This window comes from Amblyraja radiata, unplaced genomic scaffold (genome assembly GCF_010909765.2).
Source record: "Amblyraja radiata isolate CabotCenter1 unplaced genomic scaffold, sAmbRad1.1.pri S104, whole genome shotgun sequence".
Taxonomy (NCBI): domain Eukaryota; kingdom Metazoa; phylum Chordata; class Chondrichthyes; order Rajiformes; family Rajidae; genus Amblyraja; species Amblyraja radiata.
The window spans coordinates 512,656-528,609 of record NW_022630095.1 but is presented as its reverse complement, the minus strand read 5'-3'; the positions used below and the strand labels follow the sequence as shown (position 1 = coordinate 528,609).

Below are 15,954 nucleotides of genomic sequence, written 5' to 3'. Positions count from 1 at the left end.
GTGGTGGGCTCTGGGCCAGCAATCCTTTAATTTTTAGTTCTGCAAGAGATTGGGACACTGCCAGTAAATAGTTCCTCAGGAACACATCGTTCCCTTGTATTGTTGGGACTCCTTCTATCTTCCCTAAGTATGGGAGACCGAATAACATTTCATATGGTTATATCCCTATGTCTTTTCGAGGTGCCGTTCGGATTCTCAACAGGGCTATCGGAAGGCACTTAGTCCAGGGGAGTCTCGTTTCCTCTATCAACTTGGTGATTTGGGTCTTTAAGGTGCCATTCATTCTTTCCACCTTTCCTGAGCTCTTGGGATGCCATGGTGTATGCAATTTCCATTCTATTCGCAGTGCTTCACATATCATTTCATGTGTTTTGGAGGCACAATGGGTCCCTCTATCTGAGTCTATTGTTTCCACAATCCCATATCTGGGTATAATTTGTTCTAATAATATCTTGGCTACCGCCTGTGAGGTGGCAGTTGCTGTGGGGAATGCCTCTACCCATCTGGTGAAATGGTCCACTACCACTAACAGGTACTTCCATGTTCGTACCCGGGGCAGCTCGGTAAAATCTATCTGTATTCTTTGGAAGGGCCTAACTGCTAATGGTTGTCCTCCTCCTGGGACTGCCCTCATGATGTTCTTATTAATTCGCTGACATATTACACAGCCCCTTATGACTTGTTTGGCCATGGTAAACATCCCACAGCCAGCGTAGGTTCTGAGGAGGGTTTCACAGAGGGCTTGTGTTCCCCAATGGCTTTGTCCATGTAATCTCCCTAATAACTCCCTCATTATTTCTTTGTTCAATAGCTGCTTTCCATTTGGTGTCCACCATTTCCCATTTGAAGTACGCTGACCCCCATTTCTTTCATGGTTTCCTGTTCTTTCTCACTAAAGATAGGTATCTTTTCCTCTGGTTCCCTTAACGGTATTTGTGACTTAATTTCTACCATCTGTTCTGTGGCTGCTCTTTTTGCAACCTCATCCACTGCCCTATTTCCTCTGGCCTCCAGGGTGTTACCCTTCTGATGCCCTGCCACATGTGCTATGGCTATTCGTTGTGGTTTTTGCAAGGCTTCCAGTGTCTGTCCTACCAATTGCTCATGCGCTAGTTCTTTACCTCGAGTTGTTATCATTCCTCGCTCTTTCCAGATCTTCCCAAAGGTGTGTACTACTCCAAAAACGTATTTTGAATCGTATATACTGTTCATTCCTTCCCCTCCAATAATTCTAAAGCTCTCATTAATGCATATAATTTACAAGATTGAGCTGACCAACTACCAGGCAGACTGCTGCTTTCAATGTCCTCCATCGTTTCCCCATTTACTATACCGTACCCACTATGTCTTTTTCCACCTATGCACCTGGAGGATCCATCTATAAACCACCGGCTGCCCTCAGCCAGAGGTTGCTCTTCTAAGTCTTATCTACTTTTTGTCTGTAAATCTATTATTTCACTACAGCAGTGTACTGGGCCCTCTTCCTTGTCGCCCTGTTTCTCCGCTGGATACAGGAATTGGGACGGGTTAAGGTTCTTATCCGTAATTATCATCAAATCGTCTTTTTCCATCAGGATGGCCTCATACTTCAAAAGTCTAGAGTCTGTTAACCATCTGTTGGATTTCTGAGTGAGTATGGTTCTTACTGTGTGTGGTGTAGAAACAACCAGAGTGCCTCCAAAGGTTAATTTCCTACTCTCTTCCACCAATATTGCGGTAGCTGCTACCGCTTGTATGCATCCCGGTCATCCCCTGGAGACTGGATCTAATATTTTCGAGAGGAAGGCCACTGGCTGTCGATTTCCCCCTCTTTTCTGGGTGAGTACCGCTAGTGCCACCCCCTTGTCTGAATTTACAAACAGGTGGACAGGTTGTTCTACTGAGGGCAGAGCCAACACGGTAGCAGTAATCACACTGTTCTTTAATTTCCCAAATTCCAACTCCTGTTCTGGGGTCCACTGAACTTTGTCTTTTTCTTCTCCCAATTTGTCATACAGGAATTTTACTTGTCTGGAGTAATCATCTATCCACAGTCGACAGTATCCTATCAATCCCAGGCATTTTCGGTTCTCTTTCTTATTCTTTGGTATTGGTACTCCCGTGAGCCCAGCTATCCTTTCGGGGTTTATTTGTCTCTTTCCTCCATTTATCAGATGTCCCAGATATTTTACCTCTTGTTTCACAAATTGAAGCTTGTTACGGGACACTCTTAACCCCTTCCTTCCCAAGAAGTTTAACAGGCTTATTGTGGCCTCCCTTACTTCCTCTTCTCTCTCTCCTGACAAAAGGAGGTCATCCACATACTGTAATAGTTGCGTTTCCCCGTGTCCTGGGAAATCCTCCAATGCCTGCTCTAAAATTTGGCCGAATAAATTTGGTGATTCTGTAAAACCTTGAGGGAGCACCGCCCACCGGAATTGTTGCTTTCGCCCGGTTTTTAGGTTTTCCCACTCAAAGGCGAATACGTCTCTACTCTCTGTTGCCAGCGGACAGCTCCAGAAGGCATCCTTTAAATCTACCACACTAAACCATTTGTGGCTTGGGGGTATCCGTCCCATGATGGTGTAAGGGTTAGGCACTACCGGGTGTCGGGCTTGGACCACCTTGTTCAGTTCCCTCAAGTCCTGTACGAGTCTAAATGTCCCGTCGGTCTTTCTGACTGGTAGGGGATCGGAGTATGGTCAGGGGGAACCCGTCCTATAATAAATTCTCAATGATTGTTGTAAGCCTTTTCGTTCCTCGGTCGAAATGGGGTCTGTTACTGTTGTGGTACTGGTGTGGTCTCTCCGCTCCTAGCTGTGTCTATGCGGTCTCTCTCTATCTCTCTCCGGTGCTCTCTCTCGTCTATCTGTGTCTCGTCTCTATCTCTCTCTCTCTTCTCTCTCGAGAGATCGCCTCTCTCCTATCTCTCTCCTCTCTAGCGCTTCGATCTCTCTCGCTCTCTCTCTATCCTCTCTCTCTCTAGATTCCTCGCCATCTCTCTCTCTCTCCTCCTCTCTCTCGCCTCCCACTCATCGCTCTCTCTCGTCTCTCGTCTTCTCTCATCTCGACGCTGAATAGATTCAGGACTGGCATTGGCCATTGCTTGGCCAGCCTTCACAAATGGGGCAGCAGCCCAACCCCACGGTGTGCTTGTGACACTCCCTTACAACACATCATTGAAGCATGCCTTCAACAAAGACTCAAAGGAGGACTTGTCACCCTTCATACAGCAGATCAAGAGGCAACTGCTTGGCTAAAGGACTTTGCATTCGCTAAATAAATAAAATCTCTCTCTCTGTGTCTGGCTGTCTCTGTGTCTGTCTCTCTCTCTCTCTCTCTCTGTATCTGGCTCTCTCTGTGTCTCTGTGTCTGTCTCTCTCTCTCTCTCTCTCTCTCTCTGTGTTTCTCAACTTGTATGTCTACCACAAAACAACATAAAAGCTGGTCATGTTTCATCAATTAACTTATTTCCAGTTAACTTTACTGACAAGAAATCTAAAAGAACATCTAGAAACGATTTTTACAACTTCTCTTTTTCAGGTTACCAGGATACAAAGAGTTCATTTTTTTGCAGCTTGTTCACAATCCCCTGCGGCCCAAACACAGTGGGAATTCCCACCTCCGCCACGGGGGCGTCTGTGTTCAATTTTACAACTTGCTCATTTCAACCATTTGTTCCAAACCGGTTTTCAAAAAATCACTTCGTTTCATTCTTACTTCAAATAGATTATTCAATTTATATTTTCTCCCTGTCCTGCACTCTTGTCCCCGGCCTTTGCCGTCTTCTTATCTGCTACTTTCGGGAGTAACTCCCTCATCATCCTGTCTCTATCTGTTCCTTATTTGCTGTTTTTCTACTGCCTGCAACATAATCTTTACTACTTGTTTTTCCCTTCTGTGAAAAGGAATTGATCTAACTGTTCTTGTCAGACCTAAAGGATCTTCAATGAGGCTATTTAACAAACCCCCTTCCCCCTCAGGGACCTCTCCTAGGTACCTCCCTCAGGGGTCTAATTTCTACCGAACTTCTTATCTTCCCCTACCGCCCTTTGACTCCCCGTCCTGTTAGCCGGGTGATCTTCGTCCACCCCGGCCCCTGTCTTCTCTTTCCCTTGGGTATTTTGGCCCCCTCCGGCTCTGCATTTTCTGTGGGTATCTCCTGCCCATATGCAGCTCTGCATTTTCCGTGGGTACTTCCTGCCCATATGCAGCTCGGCATTTTCCCAACTGACTATAACTTATCATTGTTGGCTTCTCCAACCCCTGGTTATTTCCTGTCCTCCAGGGTCCAGCATTTGCCCCAACGGACTATTGGGCAGAATGCGGGGATTTGGCCTACAGCCTTTTCCCCTCCCTTCTGGGTTTGCCTTGCAGCCCCCTAATGCTTCAGGGCGTTAACCACAAGGTCTTATACTCTTAATACCGTGTTCATCGTACCGTGTTCATCAATAGCCCAGGAAGTACTTAATGGTCATTTTCCTACCTGGGTTCCATGCACTGGAATTGCTCGATTGATTTTTCGCGATTTCCAACTACTCCCACTTCTTTGTCGAGTCTCTGTGTGGTCCGGATACTACTGCTTAAACAGCTGACGGCAAGCAAGGAGTCTGAGACCGCTGAACTCAGCAGGGTGCACCTTCCCTTCGTCCGTCTACTCCCGTCAGCTGTCCAGAGTATTGGATCTCGGAAACGAGCCCCCAAGTTGTGAGATTCAAAAATCACAAATGCTCTTGAGACAAATTCAGACAAAGAAGTGTTTTTATTAATTTCATATTCTGCAGAATAGGTGCCTCTTCTCTGATGTCCCCTAGAGGCACACCGAGGATTGGGATGTCTTCTATCTTTATACATTTCTTTTCACTATTTTCACACCCATTGACCCATTCCAATCATAACATAAAACCCAGATTCCCACGAGAATGTCGTGGAACGCCCACCCAAACTTCTACTGAAGTATTTCTATTGCTACTTTTTATCTAGAATTTATCTCTGTTCTTTATATCGTTACTTTCTATTCTACTAGCAGTCTGGCTTCTGCTGACATCTTATTTCTTTCTAAGTTATATTTTTCTACCCCTAGTCTAAATCAACCATGTCTGTTAACTCTTTCCTCACAGCCATGATTGAGTCTAAGACAAAAATCATCATCTATATCTCTCGTTTCCCTTATCCCTAACCAGCCTGAAGGAGGGTCTCAACCTAAAACGTCCCCCATTCCTTATCTCCCGAGATGCTGCCAGTCCCGCTGAGTTACTCCAGCATTTTGTGTCTAACCATGATTGAATGGCGGGGTAGACTAGATGGGCCGACTGGCCTAATTCTGTGCTCCTTGTATGAACATCCCCACGGCAGACCCCTCACTGCCCGGTGATGCATAAACACGGGGTGTCACTGGGCGGCTGCGGCCGCAGGAACCCCTTCACTGATGAGCGGGCACCAGGTTGACAAACGGCGCCACTCTCCCCGGGGATTCACGATGGCGCAGCGGTAGAGTTGCTGCATTACAACAAAGCAGCGCTGGAAACTACAGGCCCTGTCTGTACGGAGTTTGCACGTTCTCCCTGTGACCTGCATGGGGTTTCCCAGAGATCTCCTGTTTTTTTCCCACATTTCAAAGACGTACAGGTTTGTAGGTTAATTGGCTTGGTGAATGTAAAAATTGTCCCTAGTGGGTGTGGGATACGTTTGCGACAACCAGTGACTATAGTCAAAGATACAGATGCAGAATGGGGTTAGGTTAGGTAAGGGGGAGGTACAGAGGGACCTGGGCGTCCTTGTACATCGGTCACTGAAGGGTGGCGTGCAGACACAGCAGGCAGTGAAGAAAGCTAATGGAATGTTGGCCTTCATAACAAGAGGGTTTCAGTATAGGAGTAAATAGGTTCTTCTGCAGTTGCATAACAACAAAATGCAGCGCTGGGACACCATCATGGAGCGGGCAATGCCTTACCGGGTCGCATTGCGGCAAGCTCCGGAGTGCGTTGACCGCTGACTCCAACATCCGAGGAGCTGTGTCTGCGGGCGTCCAGCCGCGGGCAGCACTAGATTTAAGGCACCCGGAGCCTGAGATCCGCGATCGCCAGAGTCGGAGCTCCAACCAACTAAGGACTTCAGGAGCCGCGGTCTCCAGGGAGGAAGTGGCCGCTCCAGACATTCCAAACTGCTGAGGAGTGTTTCACTCGACGCCGGCGTTCCAGCTTTCCGGCAAGAGGGCCTGAAAACATCGGACTGGCTGCGGAGGCGACAAATAGGCCCCGACCTCGGGTGATTCACAGAGGAAGAGGACTTAACTTTCTGATGCCTTTCCCCACAGTGGAACATTTTGATTCTGTTGTGGGGGGACGTTCATGTTGAATTCTATGATGTGTTGTAAAATTTTTCTTTCTTTTAATTTATCTATGGATGTACGGAAACGTAATTATTTATTTTATGTAAAGCACTTTGGTTTCAACGCGAGTTCATTTAAACGTGCTATATAAATAAAATGTACTTACTTACTTGTGATTGAGGCAGTGCAGCGTAGGTTCACGAGATTGATCCCTGGGATGGCGGGACTGTCATATGAGGTAAGATTGAAAAGACTAGGCTTGTATTCACTGGAGTTTAGAAGGATGAGGGGGTTCTTATAGAAACATATAACATTATAAAAGGACTGGTCAAGCTAGATGTAGGAAAAATGTTCCCAATGTTGGGGAGTCTAGAACCAGGGGCCACAGTTTTAGAATAAAGGGGAGGTCATTTAAGACTGAGGTGAGAAAAACCGTTTTCACCCAGAGAGTTGTGAATTTGTGGAATTCCCTGCCACAGAGGGCAGTGGAGGCCAAGTCACTGGATGGATTTAAGAGAGAGTTAGATAGAGCTCTAGGGGCGAGTGGAGTCAAGGGATATGGGGAGAAGGCAGGCACGGGTTATTGATAGGGGACGGTCAGCCATGATCACAATGAATGTCGTTGCTGGCTCGAAGGGCCGAATGGCCTCCTCCTGCACCAGGTTTCTATGTTTCTAGCGAAGATCCTGTGGCGGATCTTTGGTTTCTACAGCAACGGAGTTGCGCTGCGCCTGCGCGCGGGATTGGACCCGCATGTCCGGGGCGGGACCTGCGGGACACACGCCCCCTCGACGGGTCCGTCTCCGCCATTGGCTGAGACCACTGACGGACACCGCCGGCATCCAATGGGAACAGAGGGGTGGGCGCGGCCTGCGCTGACGGTTGGAGGATCAGGTGACCGGTGGCGGCGCGAGCGCGGCCGTTAAACCGTCTTCGCGACTGCGTGACGTGCACGCGCAAAGGGCGCGCCTCCGGGCGGTGACGTAGCAGCAGGAGAGCGGTGACGATGCTGCCCCGTGATTGACAACGGATGGGGGCGGCTGCCCGCGCCCCAGCCTCTCCCCCAACCCCAGCCCCTCCCTCAACCCCGAGTCCCTCCCCCACCCCCGCCTCACTCAGTGCGACAGGTTCAATCCCCATCCCTGACCACAGCAACGCATGCATCCGATACATGAATAATATTTAATTAATGGAAACTGCTCGACCTTGGAAGGTGTCAATAAAAGCCCAGATGATACAAATTTGTAATGTAAAGTGCTGGAGTAACTCAGCAGGACAGGCAGCATCTCTGGAGAGAAAGAATGGGTGACGTTCCTGGTCGAGACCCTTCTTCAGTCTGAGAGTAAGGGGAGAGGGAGACACAGAGATAAGGAAGTGTAAGGTGTGAAAACGAAACATCAAAGGGGTTAGGGATCAAGGAAAATGTAGAATAGATCATTGTTAATTGGGAGAAGGTGACAACGAAACTCACAGTGATAACATTTAATCACGGGACAGTCAGACTGGTTGGAGAACTAGGAAGGGGGTTGGGGTGGAGATAGAGGGAAAGCAAAGGTTAGAGACGGCAATATTCATACTGCTGGAGTGTAACCTGCACAAGCCAAATATGAGGTGCTGTTCCTCCAATTTGCTCTGTGCCTCACTCTAACAGTGGAGGAGGCCAAGGACAGAAAGGTCAGTAACTCAGCAGGACAGGCAGTAATTCTGGAGAGAAGGAATGGGTGTGTTTCAGTTTGAGACCTTCTTCAGACTTCCAGTCTGCCTTGCCGAGTTACTCCATTAATTTAATTTACTTGTCTGAGGCTTTTATTCAACCATATTAATCAGCAGAGAAGTCGCCCCTCGGCCAAACAAGGATATCCCACCTTTCAATAAGAACACAGCTGATCTGATTTGAACCTCTCTCCTAACGGCTCACATGGCTCTTTGCCTAATTTCTTATAAATATATGCAATTGTGCCTTCAGCATAATAGTCAATAGGTGCAGGAGTAGGCCATTCGGCCCTTCGAGCCAGCACCGGAATTCAATGTGATCATGGCTGATCATCCCCAATAAGCACCCCGTTCCTGCCTTCTCCCGATATCCCCCGACTTCCTATTTTAAGAACCCTATCTAGCTCTCTTGAAAGCATCCAGAGAATCTGCCTCCACCGCCCTGTGAGGCAGAGAATTCCACAGACACAGAGAATTCTGTGAGAAAAAGTATTTCCTCGTCTCCATTCTAAATGACTTACTCCTTATTCTTAAACTGTGGCCCCTGGTTCTGGACTCCCCCAACATCGGGAACATGTTTCCTGCCTCTGGCGTGCCCAAACCCGTAACAATCTTATAAGTTTCAATGAGATACCCTCTCATCCTTCTAAACTCCAGAGTGTACAAGCCCAGCTGCTCCATTCTCTCAGCATATGACAGTCCCGCCATCCCGGGATTAACCTTGTAAACCCACGCTGCACTCCCTCAATAGCAAGAATGGCCTTCGCAAATTAGGGGACCAAAACTGCACACAATACTCCAGGTGTCGTCTCACTAGGGCTCTGAACAACTGCAGAATTACCTGTTTGCTCCTATATTGGATTCCTTTTGTTATAAAGGCCAACATGCTATTCACTCTCTTCACTGCCTACTGTAGCTACATGCTTACTTTCATAGACTGATGAACAAGGATCCCCCAGATACCGTTGTACTTCCCCCTTTCCCAACTTGACGCCATTTAGATAGTAATCTGCCTTCCTGTTTTTGCTACCAAAGTGGATAACCTCTCATTTATCCGCTTTAAACTTCATCAGCCATGCATCTGCCCACTCCCCCAACCTGTCCAAGTCACCCTGCATTCTCATAGCATCCTCCTCACAGTTCACACTGCCACCCAGCTTTGTGTCATCTGCAAATTTGCTAATGTGCTAATGAATCGCTTCATCCAAATCATTGATGTATATTGTAAATAGCTGCGGTCCCAGCACCGAGCCTTGCGGTAACCCACTAGTCACTGTCTGCCATTCTGAAAGGGACCGGTTAATCCCTACTCTTTGTTTCCTGTCTGCCAACCACTTCTCTATCCATGTCAGCACTACCCCCAATACCATGTGCCCTAATTTTGCCCATTAATCGCCTATATGGGACCTTATCAAATGCTTTCTGAAAGTCCAGGTATACTACATCCACTGGCTCTCCCTTGCCCATTATCCTAATTACATCTTCAAAAAATCCCAGAAGATTAGTGGGTCGGGACCCTTCTTCAGACTGGCACGATGTTAACAGATGAGGGGGTGATTGGCAGGTGAGTGGAGTAAGTGACAGAGGCGAGAGAAAATAAGGAGATAAAAGGGTGTGAGATAAAGAGAGAGGAATGTATATGTGCAGCTTTAAGGGACATTGGTCAGGTAGCATTTGGAGTATTGCGTACATTTCTGGTCACTCCATTACAGGACAGATGTGGAGGCTTTGGGGAAGGTGCAGAGATGGTTAACCAGAATGGTTTAAAAACAAGGAACTGTTGAAAACTGGTTTTCAAAAAAGGACACAAAATGCAGGAGTAACACAGGCAGCATCTCTGGGGAGAAAGAATTGGTGATGTTTTGGGTCGAGACTGAAGAGGGTCTCGACCTGAAACATTACCCATTCCTTCAAGCATTTTGTGTCTACCTAAACAGTGCCTATCCACGTTGCGGTGTGTCAGCAGGCTGGAGAAGCGGGCAAAGGCCTTGCCACAGAGCGGGCAGGTGATGGGGCGCTGGCCAGTGTGGACTCCCCGGTGCTCCAGCAGGTGGTCAAGGCGGGTGAAGCCGTTACCACAGGACGGGCAGGGGAAGGAACGCTCACTGCTGTGGGCACACTGGTGCTGCCACAGGCTGGACATGCGGGTGAAACCCTTGTCACATTCAGTGCACTCAAAGGTAATTCCAAGAATTGCAACATTCTTTTCAAATTCTTTTTAAATACTTATTTATTATTTTTACTAATAAGTGTACATATGTGTCAATGTGTTTGTATTTTTTAACCGGAGGAGATGCAATGGAATTTTGTTGCACAGTATTGTGCAATGACAATAAACGTATTCATTCATTCATTTCTCTCTGGTGTGTATCCGCTGTTGCTCCCGCAGCCCCCGTGCTCTCTTGAAACTCTTGCCGCAGTGGGTGCAGCTGCTCGCCGGCGTGAGCCCGCCGGTGCTGCCGCAACCCCCGCGAGCTGTTAAACGACTCACCGCAGTAGGGGCAGTCGTAGGGCTGGCCTCTGCTGTGCACGCGCTGGTGAGACAAGGCATGGGAGGCCATGGAAAAACACTCTCCACCCACCGGGCTGGGGAAGGGACGGTCGCTGTCATGCACCCGCTGGTGGGACAGCAGCCTGTTGGAGCAGATGAAGCCCTTGCCGCAGTCACTGCAGGTGTAGGGGCGCTCGCCGGTGTGGGTGCGCTGGTGGGACAGCAGGCTGCTGGACTTGGTGAAGCCCTTGCTGCACTGGGTGCAGGTGAAGGGGCGCTCCCCGGTGTGGGTGCGCTGGTGGGACAGCAGGTTGCTGTAATGGGCGAAGCCCTTGCCGCAGTCGCTGCAGGTGTAGGGCCGCTCCCCGGTGTGGGTGTGCTGGTGGGACAGCAGGCTGTTGGAATGGGTGAAGCTCTTGCCACACTCGCTGCAGGTGTAGGGCCGTTCCCCGGTGTGCAGGCGCCTGTGCACCTTCAGGGTCTTGCACGACTTGAAGCCTTTGCCGCAGACGGAGCAGGAGAAGGGCCGCTCGCTGCTGTGCACCCGCCGGTGCTCCCGCAGCCTCCACAACTGGCCATAGCTCTTGCCACAAGTGGAGCAGCCATGGGGCTTCTCGCCCATGTGTATCCACCGGTGCTCCCGCAGCCCCGACAACCAGGCAAAGCTTGTCCCGCAGGTGGTACAGCCATAGGGCTTCTCGCCAGTATGCACTCGCCGGTGTCTCTCCAGTTCATGCGCCGTCTTGAAGCTCTTGCTGCAGTTGGAGCATTCAAAGGGGCGTTCTTCCGTGTGCACCTGCCGGTGCACCCGCAGCACCGACAAACAGGTAAAGCTCTTGCCGCAGTCGGAGCAATCAAAGGGACGTTCTCCTGTGTGCACCCGCCGGTGGATCTCTAGACGGCTCGGGTACTGCCAGGCTTTGCCACACACGTTGCACTCATAACGCTTCTCCTTGTTGTGCCCCGTCATGTGGTCCTCCACTGAAGCTCTGGTCGCACACCGAGCAGATGGGGAGGGGTGGGGTCTCACCGGCACCCTGGCCGCCCTCAATGGCCGCTCACATCCCCGTCTCTCCGTCTACAGCAATGGCTCCTAAACTCTGCAGCAGGGGAACACAGAGGGTCAACAAGCTGGTAAACAGGACATTACTAACGTGTGAACATTTCTGGTGCTTGAAGGGGGGGGAGGGGGGGGGAGCGGGAGGGGTGTAAGGTGGAGGGTGGGGGGGGGAGGTGACTGGGGAGATATGAGGGGAAGGAGGGGAGAGGTGGTGAGGAGGCAAGGGGGGGAAGTGGGGAAGGGGGGTGAGGACAGTGGAAGTGAGGGGAGGGGGAGAAGGGTTATGAGGGGATAGCGGGGGGGGGAGGGGTTGTGGGAGGGGGAGATGGGAGGGGGTGAGGAAGCAAGTGGGAGAAGGGGGGCTGCACGATCAGCGCACTGACGTCACCACCAATCCGAGGGGGACTGCCGGCCACGCACCCTGCCGTTGCACATGGGGGGGGGGGGGGCAGCATGCATCGTGGGAAGAAGGTCACAGTGCTGGAGTCACTCATCGGGTCAGGCAGCTTCTGTGGAGAGAGGGGATGCGTGATGTTTCGGGTCGAGATCCTTCTTCAGTCCGATGGGAAATTAGATTAGATTTTAGATTAGATTAGATTAGATTCGTTTATTGTCATCCAGACCTTTCGGTCTGAACGAAATGTTGTTTCCCTGCAGTCATACATATAATTAAAAAATGACAAAAACACACAATCAACACAAATTTAACATCCACCACAGTGAGTTCACCAAACACCTCCTCACTGTGGTGGAAGGCAAAATCTTAAAGTCTTTGTCTCTTCCCTTTGTTCTCCCTCTGCGCCGAGGCGACGGTTCAAACTCCGTGGGTGGTCGCTGCCGCCGCCACAGCTCCGAGAGTCGGGTCTCCACTGCCGCCGCCACGGTTCCGGGGCCGAGTCGGATCTCCGCTGCTGCTGCCGCCGCCGCTACAACTTCGGGGCCGAGTCGGGTCTCCGCTGCTGCTGCCGCAGCCACAGCTTCGGGGCCGAGTCGGGTCTCCGCTGCTGCCGCCGCCGCCGCCACGGTTCCGGGGCCGAGTCGGGTCTCCGCTGCTGCTGCTGCCGCCGCCACCACAGGTTAGGGGCCGAGTCGGGTCTCCGCTGCTGCTGCTGCGCCACGGTTCCGGGGCCGAGTCGGGTCTCCGCTACCGCTGCTGCTGCCGCCGCCGCAACTTCGGGGCCGAGTCGGGTCTCCGCTGCTGCTGCCGCCGCCGCCACCACGGTTCCGGGACCGAGTCGGGTCTCCGCTGCTGCTGCCGCCGCTACGGCACCGATGCCGCAAGCTCCGCCATTAGGCCTCGGCGCAGACGGAGACGGGGAATACGACAAAAAAACAAAGTCGCATCCCCGGAAGGAAGACCAAAGCATGTTTCTCCCACCCCACCCACACACATACACAACTTAATAAAACAAAATTAACTAAACATGACAAGAAACAAAAAGAAAGAGAAAAAAAAAAAAAAACAGACGGACTGCAGGTGGGCCGCGCTTAAGCCAGCGCTGCCATCTTGAAACCAAATACGGAGATAAGGAAGTGTAAGGAGTGAAAACAGGACAAAGGGAATGAGGTTCAAGGAAAATGTAGAATAGATCATTGTCAGTTGGGAGAAGGTAACAGGCAATAGGTGCAGGAGTAGGCCATTCAGACCTTCGAACCAGCACCGCCATTCACTATGACCACGACTGATCATCCAGAAACTAAATACCCTGCTCCTGTGTTTTCCCCATATCCCTTGATTCCGTCAGCCTTAGAGCTAAATCTAACTTAAAAATCTAGTCTTGAAAACATCCAGTGAATAAGCGAGTTCGTTATTCTGACTGCGAATGCCCAGGTCATAGGTCATTCGCTATAAACATTCTTGGCGGCTATGCTGCTGTGTGGGTGCAGGTCTGCGTTTCGCCCGTGGTTGGGCCCGGGTCTCTGGAACTGCAGGCGCCGTTGAGTTGCTGCTGGACCTTATCCGTCCCCTCCCGGGTGTCCCATCCCTGTCCGGGAGTGTCCGGAGGTGTCCGGGTTGGCCCTGAGCTGACAGGGCAGTGGTGGCCCAGGGCTTGCAGCCAGCGTGGGGAGTACAGGCACTGGCTCCAGCTCGGCTCTGCCTGTCCCACCGGGTTGGTCTGCAGCCCTGGACTGGTGGGGCGCCGGCCCTATGCGATGGTGGCCCTGAACTTGCAGCCAGCGCTCGGCTCTGCTCCAGCTCCCAGGGGGCCTATTCCTGGGCAGGCCGGGGACCGTCGGCTGCGCTTCTCGCCTTGTCCAGTGCCTGTCGGTTGGTCACCTCGGTGCCGGCGGGAGCCGAGCGCCGATCATCGGTGGGGATGCGCTGCGGTGGCTCGGCGGGTCAGGCAACATCTCTGGAGAAGGGTCTCGACCTGAAACGTCACCAATTCCTTTTCTCCGGAGATACTGCCCGTCCCGCTGAGTTGCTGCAGCGTTTTGGGTCCCCCCCGTTGATGGCTGGTGCTCGGCTTTCACCGGCGCCCGGCGGAGTTGGCCGGCGGCCTCTAGGTGGGGCGGCGAGTGCGGCTGGCGGTTCCCAGCTCGTCGGGCAATGGGATCCTCGGGAGTTGGAGCGGGGGTTGGGCCTATCCCTTATTCTTAAACTGTGACCCCTGGTTGTGGATTCCCCCAACATCGGGGACATATTTTCTGCATCTACCCTGTCCAATCCTTTAATAATTTTATAAGTTTCTATAAGATTCCCTCTCTTCCTTCTAAACTCCACAAATACAAGTCCAGTCAACATATTTTTTTCATTATATGTCAGTCCCGCCATCCTGGGATTTAACCTGTTTAAGAAAGACCTGCAGATGCTTTGAAAAATCGAAGGTAGACAAAAATGCTGGAGAAACTCTGCTGGTGAGGTAGCTTCTATAAAGCGAAGGAATTCCTTTGTTCCATAGAAGCTGCCTCACCTGCTGAGTTTCTCCCGCATTTTTGTCTGCCTGGGGGAATTAACCTGGTGAACCTACGCTGCACTCCCTCAATAGGAAGAAATTCCTTCCTCAAATTAGCAGACCATAATTACACACAATACTCCAGGTGCGGTCTCACCAGTGCCCTGTACAGCTGCAGTAGGACCTCCTAAACTCAAATCCTCTCGCAATGAAGGCCAACATGCCATTAGCTTTCTTTACTATCCGCTGCACCTGCATGTGTACTTTCAGTGACTGATGTACAGGAACACTCAGGTCTCGTTGCACCTCCCCTTCTCCTAATATTGGCTCATTACCGTTCCGTGTACCGAGATATGGGTGTCAGTGGTTATGGGGAGAAGGCAGGAGAATGGGGTTACGAGGGAGAGATAGATCGGCCATAATTGAATGGCGGAATAGACTTGATGGGCCGAATGGCCTAATTCTGCTGCTATCACTTTTGACCTTATACAGGGAGAAACCTTGTCTCCGCACTGGAGTCACACAAGTCTTACACTCAACGTTATTCTCTTCATCCCGTATCCGTACACTGTGGACGGATCGATTGTGATCACGTGTTGTCTTTCTGCTGATCGGTTAGCAACAACAAAGCTTTTCACTGAACCTCGGTACATGTGACAATAAACTAAACTCAACCCTCCCGCCGCCAGGTGGCGCTGCAAACAGAGGGACAAAGACGGTGCGTCACGGACTCCCGCCGCCAGGGGACGCTGCACTCGGAGGACCAATGACGCTGCACTCGGAGGACCAGAGACGCTGCACTCGGAGGACCAGAGACGCTGCACTCGGAGGACCAGAGACGCTGCACTCGGAGGACCAGAGACTCTACACTCGGAGGACCAGAGGGCGCCCAGACCTCCTCTCCTTCCTCACTCACTCACATCCCCCCTGCACGCATCGGGCTCCGGCTCCTCGGGTCGCCGGCCGCAGGATGGCGCTGGGGAAGGGAGGAACGGGTGGTGAAAGGACGCGGGGCCGAGCAGTAGCGGCTGTTCCCACCTGAGCTCCCGGCGCCGAACGGGGCCTACCTCCTCCCGTCGTACGCTGCCTCACGTGACCGGCGACCAGGTCCCGCCCCCTCTCATTAACGGGCAGCGCCAGCGGCCAATGGGAGACAGTCCCGCCCCCTCATAACCACAACCAATCAGAGCCGCGTCCCCGCCGCCGGTGACCGCGTCCTATTGGTCGAGCCTCGGACAGACAGCTCTCTCCGCCAATCGGAGCCGCCTCCTCACACGTGACCCTGTTTGATATTCAGTTGCAGCCTCGTCTGTCAAAGCTTATAGAGCAGCGCTATAAGGTGGGAAGAAGTGTAGTCCAGATCAAAGATCTTATATCTTTGGTCCAGATAGCCATGGGAGTCAGTAGGTTTATTTCCGACACTTCCCTACCATTCCTTGACCTCACTATCTTTGCGCTGTAAATAATTATGGAAATCGGGGTA

General features: G+C 51.3%; 1 protein-coding gene across 1 annotated transcript; it reads right to left on the bottom strand.

The window, feature by feature from the left end:
* Positions 1-5,339: 5,339 nt before the first annotated feature.
* On the bottom strand, positions 5,340-15,025 carry LOC116969103 (zinc finger protein 239-like). The gene is made up of 5 exons (XM_033016053.1): positions 15,005-15,025; positions 11,006-11,466; positions 10,484-10,858; positions 7,138-7,319; positions 5,340-5,404 (listed from the first exon to the last, which is right to left on the bottom strand). Exons 1-5 carry the CDS (start codon positions 15,023-15,025, stop codon positions 5,340-5,342), a joined length of 1,104 nt encoding a protein of 367 aa, XP_032871944.1.
* Positions 15,026-15,954: the final 929 nt, after the last annotated feature.

Bases quoted from the DNA above. Each gene is read 5' to 3' on its own strand.
- LOC116969103 (XM_033016053.1), bottom strand. From the start codon at position 15,025: ATGAAGAGAATAACGTTGAGT. The intron at 10,859-11,005 runs GTCGTGCAAGAC...CTACACCTGCAG, and splicing joins GTCTGCGGCAAAGGCTTCAA to CGACTGCGGCAAGGGCTTCG. The intron at 7,320-10,483 runs GCAGCACCGGCG...ATCACGGGGCAG, and splicing joins AACAGCTCGCGGGGGTTGCG to CATCGTCACCGCTCTCCTGC.